The 14,181-nt window shown below is 35.3% G+C and overlaps 1 protein-coding gene across 1 annotated transcript in view; it reads left to right on the top strand.

The window, feature by feature from the left end:
• The first annotated feature begins 268 nt into the window (after positions 1-268).
• WDR72 (WD repeat domain 72) overlaps positions 269-14,181 on the top strand; it is a 182,387-nt gene continuing 168,474 nt past the window's right edge. The window contains exons 1-6 of the mRNA XM_061158235.1: positions 269-421; positions 4,272-4,378; positions 10,059-10,137; positions 11,217-11,391; positions 12,028-12,104; positions 13,100-13,219. Coding sequence (XP_061014218.1) covers positions 269-421; positions 4,272-4,378; positions 10,059-10,137; positions 11,217-11,391; positions 12,028-12,104; positions 13,100-13,219 — 711 coding nt within the window. The remainder of the gene's footprint in view (positions 422-4,271; positions 4,379-10,058; positions 10,138-11,216; positions 11,392-12,027; positions 12,105-13,099; positions 13,220-14,181) is intronic.

The raw sequence follows: 14,181 nt of genomic DNA, 5'->3' as shown, positions 1-14,181 counted from the left end.
CACCTGTAATGCAGGAGACATAGGTGCAATGAAGGCAACACGGGCTTGATCCCTGAGTTGGGAAGTCTCCTGGAGAAGGAAATGTTAACCCATTCCAGTATTCTTGCCATGAAAATCCCATGGATAAAGGAGCTTCATGGACCACAGTCCATGGGGTTGCAAGAGAGTCGGACATGACTGAGTGAAACAACACAGCAACACATTTTCCATAATGAATGATAACTGTGCACACTTTTTACCATTTCTGTGTGTCCAGGATTCCTTCACCATGAGGTCCTCCCTGCAGGCTGTGGCACTCTGGGGAAAGAAGGCCCCTCCACACAGCATCACTGCCATCATGATCACCGATGACCAGCAAATGATTGTGACGGGAAGTCAAGAGGGTCAACTCTGTCTCTGGAATCTCTCATCTGAGCTAAAGGTTAGTGAAAACAATTAATATTGAGGTAGATAGACTTATAAGATAAATATAGCTTGCTGCTTATACCAGCAATGACAGTGGAAGTTTTGCATGATTGTTAAAAAGGCGCTTACCAAAGTAATACATGGGTTTTACTTCTGAATTTGGAAAAATGAAGTATTATATGGTGGGTTGAGATCACATTGGAAATTATATTATGAATATTGCTAATCCTAACTACCAGTTAAGTGTTATCATCCTTTAAGGTATGCTGAGTTTTACTATTTTATATCCTGAATTATATGTTTAAGTAACTGAACTACAGACATGTAAGTATAATTCTACAAATTATGGCTCATTAATCTAAACAAATGGCACCCTTGAAAACTACTATTAACTAAATGAGTAATATCTTAATTATCTGGGTGTTTCTGTCAGTTTGGCCTTCTTGCTATTCTTTTAGTCTCTGCTTGCCTGTGTTTTTACAGGTCACATTGGAAAGCTCTAAATCCAATTTACTATTGTTGTCGTCCTATTTCAGAACCTGACCTCACCTAGGATTTGGCCCATTGATTAGCAATTAATTGTCCCTGTCCCAACTCATAAACATTTAACATATTGGAATAGATATTTGCTTAGCTCTAGTAGCCTCTAGACCCAATTTGCACACTTAAACTAATGATGTACTTAAAGTATACTGCCCTCATTAAGAAGCCTTTTAAAGATCAAAGACTATTTTTAGCCTTTAAAGTTTGTCACTTTAAAACCTAAATTAACAATTAATTGTAATTCTATTTTATAGTGTAATTAATTAACATCTCCCATCACTGAGCAGTTACACTATAGGACTGCCAAGAACTGCACACAGACCAGCTCAGCTCAATGTTTATGAACATTCCTGAAAGAAGGCCTGGGCATTATTAGAATAGCTGAACTTTGATATTGGCCCTTGCATTTATTATCTCTTACAATTTAAACTCAGAATCCTAAATGACTTACACTATCTTGCTACTGTTATTAATGTTGAAGTGTAGGGTTTCCTGGCTGAAGTAGTAGTTTTTATAATATGTTGGTTTCTATAAGTTTAAGAAATTTGGAATCCTAGCATCTGTATCTTTTTACATATGTTCCTGGAATTTACTCACCGTGCATTTATTGGGTGTCTATTCTAACTTAGGCAGTATGGTAGGTACCTAAGTTCAAACATGAATGAAAAGGCCTGGGACTGGCTGCCTATCAGGTTGCAGAGTCATAGGGGAAGGGCATAGCTAGTAACCGCCATTGCAGTTATGTTATAATACAGGGTGCTCTTTGTGGAGATCAGTCTATACTTCATCTTCAGTGGGAATAATTATTTCATGCTCTTCTTAGGAGCAAGTCTTCTGCTTGGGGTTAGAGCAATAGCAAGGGAGGTGCTATTGGCATCTTGTGGGCAGAAGCCAGGAATGTTGTAAACATTCCATTGTGTAATAACCGTCCCCTCACAACAAAGATATTATTCCACCCAAAATGCTAATAGTTGCTGATATTGAGACATTCATGGTTAGAAACATGGGGTGGGAATGGAAATCAAATTGGTGGGGTGGAAGAAACAAGGAGAATCACCGAGGAAACAAGAAGAAAATTGGATCAGCTTTATGTTTTGGAAATTCACTGTGAGGATATTGTGAAAATTTAGTTACATGAATAAGATATTGATTAGTATGACTGTGAGATTTTCCACATGAGAGTTTTCCTTAATATTTTCTATGGCTAATCATAGGACCAGAAGGAATGAGCATCTTCTCTTCCTTTTCCCTTGAATCTTGCCCCTACAGGACAATGGGTCACCTATTACCAGAAAAGATTTTAGGCTTTTCAAAAATCAGGGCATGTTTGAGTTTTCAACAAATATCTCTACTGTCTGTAAGACAGTCAAGTGAGTGGCCCACCAGTGATATTGTAATGCTTAGTAGTTTGATTTTTGCTTAAAAATGCATTATATGTATATGTAATGATTATGCATATATAATGTATACTGTATGTATATATTATATAATGTATAATGTCTGTCCATGGGTAGTGGGATTGCAGGGTACAGGGGAGCTCGAGAATAAGTGTCTCCATGTCCTGGGCTACTCATCACATGTCTAGATTTTGCATTCTGCTTCCAGGCTCAGGGTCTGGCTCCCAGTGACATCTGTTTTCCCCAGAACTTTGTGAGGTCTGAGGAACTTCCCATGATAGGAACTTCCTCACTTGGGGGCTTTTGATATTGATTGCTGGCATTCATCTATCATACCTTTAAGCATAGAAAAACGTGAGCTCCGAATATCCTCTCAGATATAGTCTGTTAATATTGGTATGTTTTATATGTGTGTGTGTATATATATTATATATATATATATAGCTGTTTAATACTCAGAAGGAAACACAACAATGACAAAATGAATAGCCATGTTGAGTAGAGACAAAGAATGGATGCCTTGGTCAAATCCGAGATCTGATATTTACCAACTCTGTGGTGTTGGGCAACTGATTTCTATTCTTTGAGCCCTAATTTCTTCAACTGTGAGATGGGGATTAAGCCCTGTTGATGGCTGCACGAGTGCCTGGAATATGGTGTGTGCTCATCAAGTTGTGTATTCTTTTCCCTTCCCTATTTGTGCAATTAGAAGTACCTGAGTTGGGAGTGAGGGGGACCAACACTTCAAAGAAGGGGAGTGCAAGAAGAGAAATAAAGGTCCCTAGATTTCATCATGACAGTTGACTCTATGTGACTATAGAATTATTTTTTTGTTATTCTTCACACAGCATATGTGATAAAATGAGTAGGTTATAGTGAATTGTCACCGTGTATTCAACTACACATGAAGATTTAGTAGCAGAACGAGGACTTCATATAAAGGGCAATGGTGTTTTGTTCTGATATTTTGTCCATAGTGGTTTTTCTCTGGAGGAGGAGTATCCTTGATTTGCCCTGAATCTTGCTTATTTTGGCCTGTAATATAGAGGAAATGGGTTAAATTCATAGAGGTGTGTGTTCCCAAATGTGATGATAGGGAAAGACAGCATGCTATTTTCTGAAATGCAACCAGTATTCCTAGGAAGAAGACAGAGAACTTGAATTGAAAGCGATTATAACCAACTACAAAACACTCTTTATAGCACTAGAAATTTATTTTGATAACAGATCTTTTAAAGAAGTATTTCTGATTAGTATAGGAATAAGATGAAAGCAGAGAATTATGTTATCAAATAATATGTTCTTTCTGATATGTTGTGTTACGGGGGACAGACTTCTTTCACATATAAGATAATGGAAGAATTAGTCTTCGGTGTCATTTTAAAATTCACATATAGGAGGAAAAAATTGGCATTTTAAATAATAGCTTAGTTAAAATTTTATTTCTAAAGTAGAAAGTTCATTTTCACTATTTCTGAGGCAGGACTTCAAGTAAAGCATTGTAATGGTTACAGGAAAGGAAATATTTTCTCTGCATTATTTTGTAAACCCATTCCTGAATTCTGAAATCTGCACATAAATCTGCTGCTATCGGTTGAGGCACATTTTGTGCATAATAAACATCAACACTGATTTATTTGTATTCAAAACCTAGATCTTGTAAAACAGATCTGGCCATTATCTAGGCTTTATGATGGATACAAAACCAGAAAACCAATGAAAAATGTGTATAACATAATTCCTTTATATAGAAGTTTATTATCCTGGGGATTTTGATATGCCATATATCAGTTTTCCTGAAACTTACATAAAGCAAAAGCAAAGAGCACTTCCTAATTAGAATTATGAACAATTTTATAATGTCATATTATATTCTTCAACTAAAAAGTTTACAGCTATTTAAAAGTTTACTCTCATCATTTTCAGATTTCAGCCAAAGAACTTCTTTTTGGCCACTCAGCTTCAGTGATGTGTTTGGCAAGAGCGAGAGACTTCTCTAAACAGCCCTTCGTAGTTAGCGCTGCTGAAAATGGGTAGGTGAGATGTGTGAAACTGTGTACCCCTCTCCATTCCTTGTCCATTACAAAAGCACTCTGATGGGATACAGAAATCTAGAGCTGAAGGAAACTTTAGTGATTAATATGTTCCTTTTACATATAAGAAAAGTTAGATCTTGAATGGTTGATTAAGACTTGTGTGATAGTCCCGAGGAAAGTAATCAGTATTATGACTCCCAATCTTTGAACATCCCAACATGCATATCAGACCTTGTGGCAGCTTCGCTGTGTAAAGGATGCTGGCAAAACCTGCTTAATATAGACTTCAAAATGGAAAAGTCTGGGTACTTGTCTTTTTTTCATGCAGTAACTCCCTTTGAGCTATTAAGCAAACCCATGCAAGCTTTCACAGTTCTGTAAAATAATTCAGCGTTACAATCTTTATGCTCTACACTTGCTTGATATCATTTTAAAACAAACAGGAGAGGACTCACTTGTGAGTGGGGGTGGGGGAGTGAGGAGGAGAAGGAACATAGTGATTGGGTGCAGTTTCATGGGAGGAGGTTTATTCAAATGAAATAGGACTTAGCTGTAGGAAAAAGCCTTACTGATGGAAGAGCTACTATGAACTTCTCTGCCAAAGAGATATTTGGCAAAGTATACTCTGGAATGCAGAATCCATTCAGCATGAGTTAGTGAACAAGGGATTAGGTTGCTGGTTGAAGGAAGAGAATTCTCTCCTTTTAAATTTTTAACCCAAGGAGAAATTATATGGCTTTGAATTCTGAGGCACAACAGAATAGTGAGGAATCAAGTGTCTAATTGTAGAAATGGAATAGTTTAACAAAAAGGCCTGTGGTACAGACAGCAGAGAGATACCTATGTTCTCATAGCTTATAGCAAAGTCATAACTGTTATTCTTAGAGAGACTGGACTTTGAAAAGGCTCAAATGAAATTAGTACATTCTTTTTAAATAATCACCTTCCTTTTGTACACTAGGGCTGCCACACAAGCTGAGATATTTATTCCCAATCTAGAGAATTTGGGGGATGGTGAATTTTTCTGACACTACTTGCAGAACTGGGAAAGTTAATAGCTGAGTGAGAAATATATCTGAAAACTACCTGTGTTCCACCTTGAGGTTTTTGTCCATAGTAGCCTAGCTTCAAAAAACTGGAGGTTAACAGACATATTCTTGATGATAGATGAATTCAGCTGTGTAAGTCCTGTAACTATGATTGCTAAAGAATTAGAGAGTCTGGTTGGTCTTCCTTTTCTAAGATGATTTGAATTTTCTAGAACTCTGTTTCTTTGGGGTCTGACACCCTACACCTATGAGATTCTTCTAAGGCAATTTACACATTAGCCATTGCATATTTAGCAAATCCTAATTCAATTTACTTAAACTTATTAAAATTGTTAGGCTGGACTGATCATTCTCCAAATAGCAATGATTTTTTTCTTTTTTTTTAACTTTTAAAAGTCCCAGGAAGTGACTGTGGGCTTAGCATTTCTGCCTCCAAAGTGATCAGATTCATGCTGATCATGACTGCTTCCCGACTTAGTTTTTCTTTTTTTTTTTTTCACTTAGTATTACTTCATCTGTAGACATAAATCCTAATATTCAGGAATCCCATTGATTTCCATGATAAATAAATTCTAGGATAAAGGGAATAAATACCTGGACCCTGATGTTGAAATGATGGAATGCCAAAGAGAAAGAGATCCTGAAGTACACAGTGAGAAAAAGCAGATTATTTATAAAGGAATGTCAATTAAACTGAGAGCTGACTTCTTAACAATAAAATGAGAACTAGATAGCAGTGAAATATCTTCAAAAAGTGGAGAGAAAATATCTATCAACTTGAAATTATATCTCTAACAAAAACATCTTCAAAAAATTAGGGCAAAATAATAACACTTACGACGAATACTGAGAGTGTTCACTGCCAACAGACCCTCTATAAGTAATGAAAATGTAAATTACATTTTTCAGTAAGAACAATGATTTCAGAAGGAAGATCTGATAGAACAAAGAACACTGAACAAAACTCAGCAAAGTTTTAGAAAATTTAAATAAACACATATTATATTACAATAACATTTATATGTACCTCCCATCCATCTCCCACATACATACACAAAATCCTAATCAACAACTGTATATAATAAATGTAATGATCAGACCCCACATGCTCTGGTTACAAAGGTGGGTAAAGATGTTGATTAACCTTAGACTTTAAACTAGATATACATGCTGACATTTCCAGGGTAGCTGCTAAAAGAACAAACAAAAGAAATAAACATGAAAAAAATAGAATATATAACTTCCAATTTAAAACAAGAAAAAAATTTTCTTTAATCGTAAGGCAACAACAATAAATGAGATAAATAGCACAACATAAGATAATTGAAATAAATCTGAATAAGTCAGTAACTCAATTAAGTAAAGGGACTAAGTCCATCAGTAAAGATTATAAAACAATTTAAAAGATAAAAACAGCATATGAATATGTAAAAGTTAAAAAGAATGGATTTAAAGAGATTTATCAGGGGAATACTACTGAAAATAATGTTAATATAGCTATATCAGCATATTATATTTGTAAATATATTTAGTTTCTAAAGCCTTAAGACAAAAAGGCTTTACATTGATAGAGTTATTACTTATTAATAAAACTTCCAACCATCAGCATGAGATGATACTAGAGAGACAGGCATGCAGACACTCAGTCTTCTAGGATAGTGTTCATCAAATCTGACCCTTTCCCAGGACCACTTACAGATTTCTGAGCCCCATTCTCAGAGGTACAGATTCAGTAGGTCTGGACTAAGGTTCAAGAACTTGGATTTCTAACATGTTCTTGGACAGTGCTAATGCTATTTCAGAGGAATATATTTGGAATGGTGGGTACCCCACATCTGGGGCAGCAAGAGAAAGTGTGAGGTCAAGAATGACTTGGAAAACTCATTGGTGATGATATTCATTAAGAATGAAAACACAGGAAGGAAGATGGTAGGCCTTATTCTAAATACAAGGGGTGTGAAGTCCTGCAAGTCATCCAGGTAGAAACATGCAATTGCTAGTTGTATGTGGAAATCAGAGCCCAGTGAATAGACCTTGGCTTCCAATGTCACGTTGATGGTACTCAAAGTCATGGCAATAGATAACTTATCTAGAGAGAGTATGAAATATGAGAATATAAGAAAGCCCAAGGCACAAATCAAAAGAAAACCAACATTGAAGAAGTGGGCATAAGAAAATAGGAGCCTGAGAATGCCAAAGAAAACCCAAAAGTATTATTGAAGACAAAAGTGAATTTGAAGAATAAAATGGATTTTTAATTCAAGATTGCAAACCAAACATTCATATTTATCTCCTTTCCCTCTAGATGCTCCATTAAAATGTGAGCAACGATAACAGTGTTGTAAGCACACAAATATGAACATAGGAATAGAGCCAAGGGAAACCAGTGTATTTTTGAGACACAGAAAGTGAATGAAAGAGTAGTGACTGATTTATGTATCCATTGAGTGAATTTTTATTGAGGCTCTCAGGTGGGGATGTGAGGCTCTCAGTTGAATAAGAAAAAAAGGCCCTTTGCAAAGGAATTTTTAGTGGGAATTTAATAATATTATAATTTTGTATGTTATAGATTTTTTTCCAGTGTGTTTTTCTTCTCACTGAAATTTTAAAAATTTTGTAAATTGTTAAATTACATTTTTACAGTCGAAGGTGATTTAATCTATGTATAAAGTTTGGGAGCAGTATTTGAAAATGAAAAGAATGTCCATTCTAATAGTTTATTTTCATGTCTTATTAGATATGTAACTGAGCAGTTCCAGCTCAATGCCAATGCTGCTTTCGATGTACAATAAATTTGCTTTTCTTTCTTTAATAGAATTGATTGGCAAAGAGTTAATTTTTACTATAAGATATTTTTGTATTTTTTTCCAATTTAAGGTAGACTATAGCATGATAAGCAAACACACAGGGAAAGCATTAGAATCCAAGAGAGTTTAGAAACATTAGTATCACTGAGAGAGCTTTTATTGATGTCCAGGCTCCAACCTTGGAAACTGTGATTTAATTAGCCTGGCTTGATGTCTGTGTTGGGTCCCAGACATTGGTATTTTTAAAAAGCTCCCTGATAATTTTAATGTAGAGTCAGAGTTTAGAGCCACTAGTTTAGAGTTAGAGTTATCTAGAAACAAGTTAACTGACCGAAAACTGTGCAAAACCCCACATGCCAGGACTCCAACACAGAGCCATGAGATTAGAGTCTCTGAGGAAACTTTTTAAAAATATTCACAGGTGATGCTTGATGATAGAGAACCACACTGATAAGCTTAAATTATTTTGTAGAGCTAAAATTTTACATTGGCTGCTTAAGTTTCAATTTCTTTATATACATATGTAAAACGTTTGAGATATTATTTCAATTTCTACCTTTTCCCCAGTCTTATTTTTCACACACACACATATACCCACTTTCCCCCTGTTTTATTGAGCTTCATGCCTTTTCAGGTTACCTCAAATCCTTTCTGGCCTACAGTTTGATATAAACAAAGAGAAATAAAACCACTACGGATATCTAGTTCTATATCTAGGATATGACTTTTCACCTTCAACACTAATGACATTTTGGACCACTGAAGAATTCTTTGTCGTGTCTGTGCATTGTAGCACATTTCGCAGCATCCCTAGCCTTCCCCACTAGATGCCAGTATCGTGTTCCTAGTTGTGGCAACCAGAAATGTCTCTAAACATTGTCAGATGTCCTTTGTGCAGCAAAATCAGCTCAGGTTGAGAACCATTGATTTCAAGATTGATTCCCAGTGTTTGGCCAGAAAAAAACTCAAAGTCTGCAAACACCAAATGCATACAGCACTTACCGTTTTGGGTCCATATCATTTGCTTCTTAACAGCGGCTCTCCATTAAAGCCAATAAAGCTTTCGCTTTTCTTCCCAGGAAAATTTTGCTTATGTGTTGAAAGTGTCAAAACTGAAGAATATTGCCAAACAACTCTGAAATAGCCATTCTGGTTTTTGGGAACTGAAATCATACAGATTTAAACTGCTTTACACTGGATGTATTTGTAACTGGATTTCAAAACTGTATCTATATCTTCATAACATATATGTAATCAAGTCAGAGTTTTCTTAAAAATGAGAATTTTCTTACTATTAAATGACAAGGGTGATTTCAGGATTTCAGAAGCAAAGGAATTAAGTGTATCAATGACAGACCAAATGTGGCCTCTTGGTGGCACTGTTTATTTTTTTAAAAAAATGATATCTGAGCTCCAGAGATGCAACACTTGATGTATTATGCTTTTCAGAATATGTAGTTTTAAGCTCAGTAAAATAAACCATTTTCAATACTTTGCAGTTTCCATAGAAAGATTGCCGTCCTGTCACTCTCCCAGGCTGGATAGCTGCATCCCCACAATTGGTTGGAGGTCAGGTTGGCAGTCAAATATGGCTTGTAAGCTGGTGGCAGGGTGTAATTACCAAACAAAAAGACACAGATACAGTATGTCATCCCTGCTAATGACCACAACATTTTCTTGCCCAGTAATCTGTAACGAAAAGCCACATAAACGATCAGGCTGCATTTAAGTGCAGCACTAAAGAAAAACTTGGTGGCACAAAAATTATTCCAGCCAATTGAGTGGAAATGACAGAGAATAATACAAAGTTATCTCTGCTAGGGAGATGTGTGTTTGGAATGTCACCAATGGACAGTGCGTGGAGAAGGCCATGCTTCCTTACCGACACACTGCAATCTGTGTAAGTATGATCATTCCCTTCAGAACATCTCCAGATTCTACAGCTCCTTCTGATCATTTGCTTAGCACATGTTTAAAGACTTTAGAGGGATTCTTTTCTTGAATTTTTATTTTGTCATTAGAAGTGTCAGTTATCGTCCGTTATTTTGGCATTTTTCTTTCCCCAGAGTAACTACTTAACCATTTTTTTCTTAATCTTTCTTATATTTCTGTATCTTTCTAACATAGACACATTTGAAAGACAATTTCCTTAATTTTCCTTAGTTACATTTACAAAACATATACTCACAATGACACACACAAAAATTGTTTCCATTTTATCAACAGGCAGTTTTATAAAGCAAATTTTTTTCCTTGTTTCTAATTTAAGCCTCTTTTGGGTGCATAGGTTCTAAATTTCTTATTTATGAAAACAGAGCAAGAAGCATAGCCTTAATCTTTATAATCACATCCCAGTATTGAGAAGAGGTTTTGACTTTTGGTAGATGAACTCCAAACATATATTTAAGGTAGCTGCATGATTCCAATGGTACTGACGCTGTTTTTACATTGTACACATTGCTTTTAGAATTGATGACTTGCATTGGATCACTTATGAACTCCTTTCTGGGATGAAAACTTTTGCATTGTGATTGTCAAGGGTAGATTATAAACTTTAATATAAGGCATTCTTAAAATTTATTTGGCACAAGAATTCCTCAAAAGTTCTTAATTTTTATTTCTTCTTAACACGTAGCAGTACTGCTAGGATAGGAAACCTGTTTTTGTTGTTTAGTTCCACACAGGATTCCAGAATTAATATAATTACGAGCTTTCCATGATTTGGACTAAAGTTGCTTCTTCTCAAAAGACCCCTCCTCCTTCTCCAGAAAAAATGATGAAATATAAGCAAGACAAGGTGCAAAATTAACCCTTCAGAAGTGTGCAGTCATTGAACTAAAATAAATTTTAGTTGCTCTTCAGCTTAATACCTTAATTGATAGATGATAAAATTAAAATTAACAGAAGTCTTCACCACAGCCAAAATTCTGTTAATTGCAGGTGATAATTAAACTTTTGTTTTGAATTCCATTTGCATAGTATTACCACTGCTCATCCCGGATGACAGGAGAAGGCTGGCTTCTGTGTTGTGGAGAATATCAAGATGTTCTTATAATTGATGCCAAAAGCTTGGTTATTATTCACACATTCATATCATCTCAGTCTCCTGATTGGATCAACTGCATATGCATTGTTCACTCCATGACAATTCAAGGTAATAGTTAGGTATTCACTAACACTAGAGATAGCATATGAAAATATCACCTTCGAATTATTTGTTAAATTATTGGGCAAGAGTTCAGAATGCATGTTTGTGTTTACCTAAGCCAGATCAAGAAAAGCTGACAACACCCATCCCAGTGGTTCAAATCACTGGACAGTCAGCAAGAGGTCAAGATGAAGTGGAGAGAGGAGACACTGTCTCCATGCCCCAGTTCTGCTAATGCGCTGTAAAAGTGACAAGCAGAGGTTCGCTGTGGATTACCAGGACTCCTGGACTTGCCCTCCTGTATCCTCTAGATGTAGTCAAGAAGAGAATTCAGCTCCTGTAACGAGGGAAGGCTAGCTCCTTACTTATTTCCAAAACAGGAAGGTGTAATCAGCATTGCCACCATGGTGGTTTGCAACATGGATCGGCTTTCAGTGGTGCTCTCCTCTTACATGGAATGACTTTGAAATTTTAAGACAAATTTAGAATGTGACCTAAAATGCTTATTCTTTTATTTAAAAAAAAATTGAGTATTGTCTACCTATGTAGCCTTGGGTAATCCTTAAATGACAACGAAATGATCTTCAGGGCAACCAGTTATAACAGTGATCAGTTTACATGTGATATTTGTTGTTTTTACAGAAGATTCTCTCTTGGCCGTATCAGTAGCTGGTGAGCTCAAAGTATGGGATCTTTCTTCATCTATCAACAGCATTCAGGTTGGCTTGTGAATTTATCCTTTATTCTTCCAATTCAAGCATATGTATTGAAATTTTTAAAATTAGAAGTACCTCTGTGTACTTTTCCCTATCTCTTTTCCAAGTTGTGGGCATTGGTAACAATTGGATGGTATCTTTCCCAACCTTTTTTCCATATGTATACACATGTTTTTATCTACACACACATGCATGCGTGCGCACCTGCATATACACACACACACACACACATTGATTTTAATTGAAAAAATCCATCATAGAGGAATATTTCTCTGTCCCTTACAACAGAAGATTCCCTTTCTTCTGGCTGTGTGTGAGCAGTGGCAGTGGCGGGGTGATTACTACAAATGACTGAGGGTAATACAGACTGGGAGTCCAGTCTATTCACCTGCTCTCTGGCATCAGGCTACAAGTTGAGGTGATGAACGAAAGAACAGTCACAGTATTTGTGCTGCTGACAGAATTCTTTCAACTGCCTCATGCTCTGGGCTATCCTTCAGAATTTCTTAGCTGGGAAATTCCATAGCATGGGAATTGTGTTGGCATCCTGAGACCAACACACACCCAGCATTATCAGAAACATTGAGAACATAGTATTCTAAGTATTCTGTGCTGATCACTTTTTGTCTTTTCAAAATATTTTGTTCTTCTATTTTAGCAATTAAGACACTTCAAAAGTTTCTAACAAATTGTTTTTACTTTTCATGGTTTTATCTTTCTGCTACATCTAAAAGTCAATGTATCCTGCAGTATATTCCTCGAAAGCATGTTTATTGAATGATTGTATATAATGAATTCCTGAATTCAATTGGGTTTCCTCTTTATGGTTTCTTTTGCAAAGTAGCTTCTTAGTTCAGAAAACTCAAAAGGAAAACTGGCTTTTTTTTAATAATAATAATAGTGTGATCTACTTCTGGTGTACAGGGGAGGAGTCTTCTCATGCAGTTTGATATAAATTACCTACAACTAGTACTAATATAATTTTATTCCTTTTGAAGGAAAAGCAAGATGTTTATGAAAAGGAATCCAAATTTCTTAATTCCCTGAACTGCCGAGCAATACGATTTTGCACATATACAGAGAGACTTCTACTGGTGGTATTTTCTAAATGTTGGAAGGTATTATTAAATAACATAATAAACACAAATGTAATTTGATTTTTATCTTGTTTAGTGCAAAAATTAAAAGAATATATTTTAAATATATACAAACATTTAAAAATATTGTTATGACAGCAGTGATTTACTTGTCTTTTATGACTGACTTTTATCAGTTTTCCTTCCCTGAATTGGGTAGTTTTGCTTCCCAGGATATTGTATATATAAAGTACATCTTAATTTTATTAATAACAAACTATTATAATAATTAGCATTTATCTCAGATTAAAGAATTGATGCCTACACTTTAGAATTAAAAAGAAAGCTAATATTTTCTCTACATACATTGGTCTTATTTTTAGATCTTTTTTCTTTTCCTGCTTTGTCATTAAATTTGTTTTTAGGGATTCCTTTCTTGTGACTGTATTCACATCTCCAAGAGGAAATGAAAGCTAAGTTACTATCGTTTGTTTGATAGTATCCTTTTTTTCTCTGATATTTCATATACTTGGCTCAGTTAACAAAACTATATTGTCTTACTTAAAGGCCTATATTTCTGAACTAAAATGTAAAGTACATGGCCTAACATGTACTTTAGGATTTCTACTGTATTAACTTTTGTGTGTAATAAATTTTTCAAATGTTCATGTTTGACTATCCATATGAAAATAATGAAATTGTATAGGAAATTTGGGATGTTTTGGTCTCTGTGCTTAATATTTTGGGTCTCTGTACTTATTAAGCACATTCTGGAAGATTTTTGTCAGTTTATCCACTGAAACCTACCTAGGGTAAATGTGAAAAAATAAGTACTAATGAAGTATTATCTTGGCCTATGAGTGCATTGTGGCCTGTTATTAATACTTAATTGGTTGTTGTTTTAACACTGTCATCTAAATAGTCTTGATAAGCATACTTTATCTTTCTCCTTGGTAGATTAGATAGGAAGCTTTTGTTAACAAGCATCATTCATTCTGTGTTTC

The sequence above is a fragment of the Dama dama genome, chromosome 12 (assembly GCF_033118175.1).
Source record: "Dama dama isolate Ldn47 chromosome 12, ASM3311817v1, whole genome shotgun sequence".
Taxonomy (NCBI): domain Eukaryota; kingdom Metazoa; phylum Chordata; class Mammalia; order Artiodactyla; family Cervidae; genus Dama; species Dama dama.
This window is presented reverse-complemented; position numbering and strand designations above follow the sequence as displayed.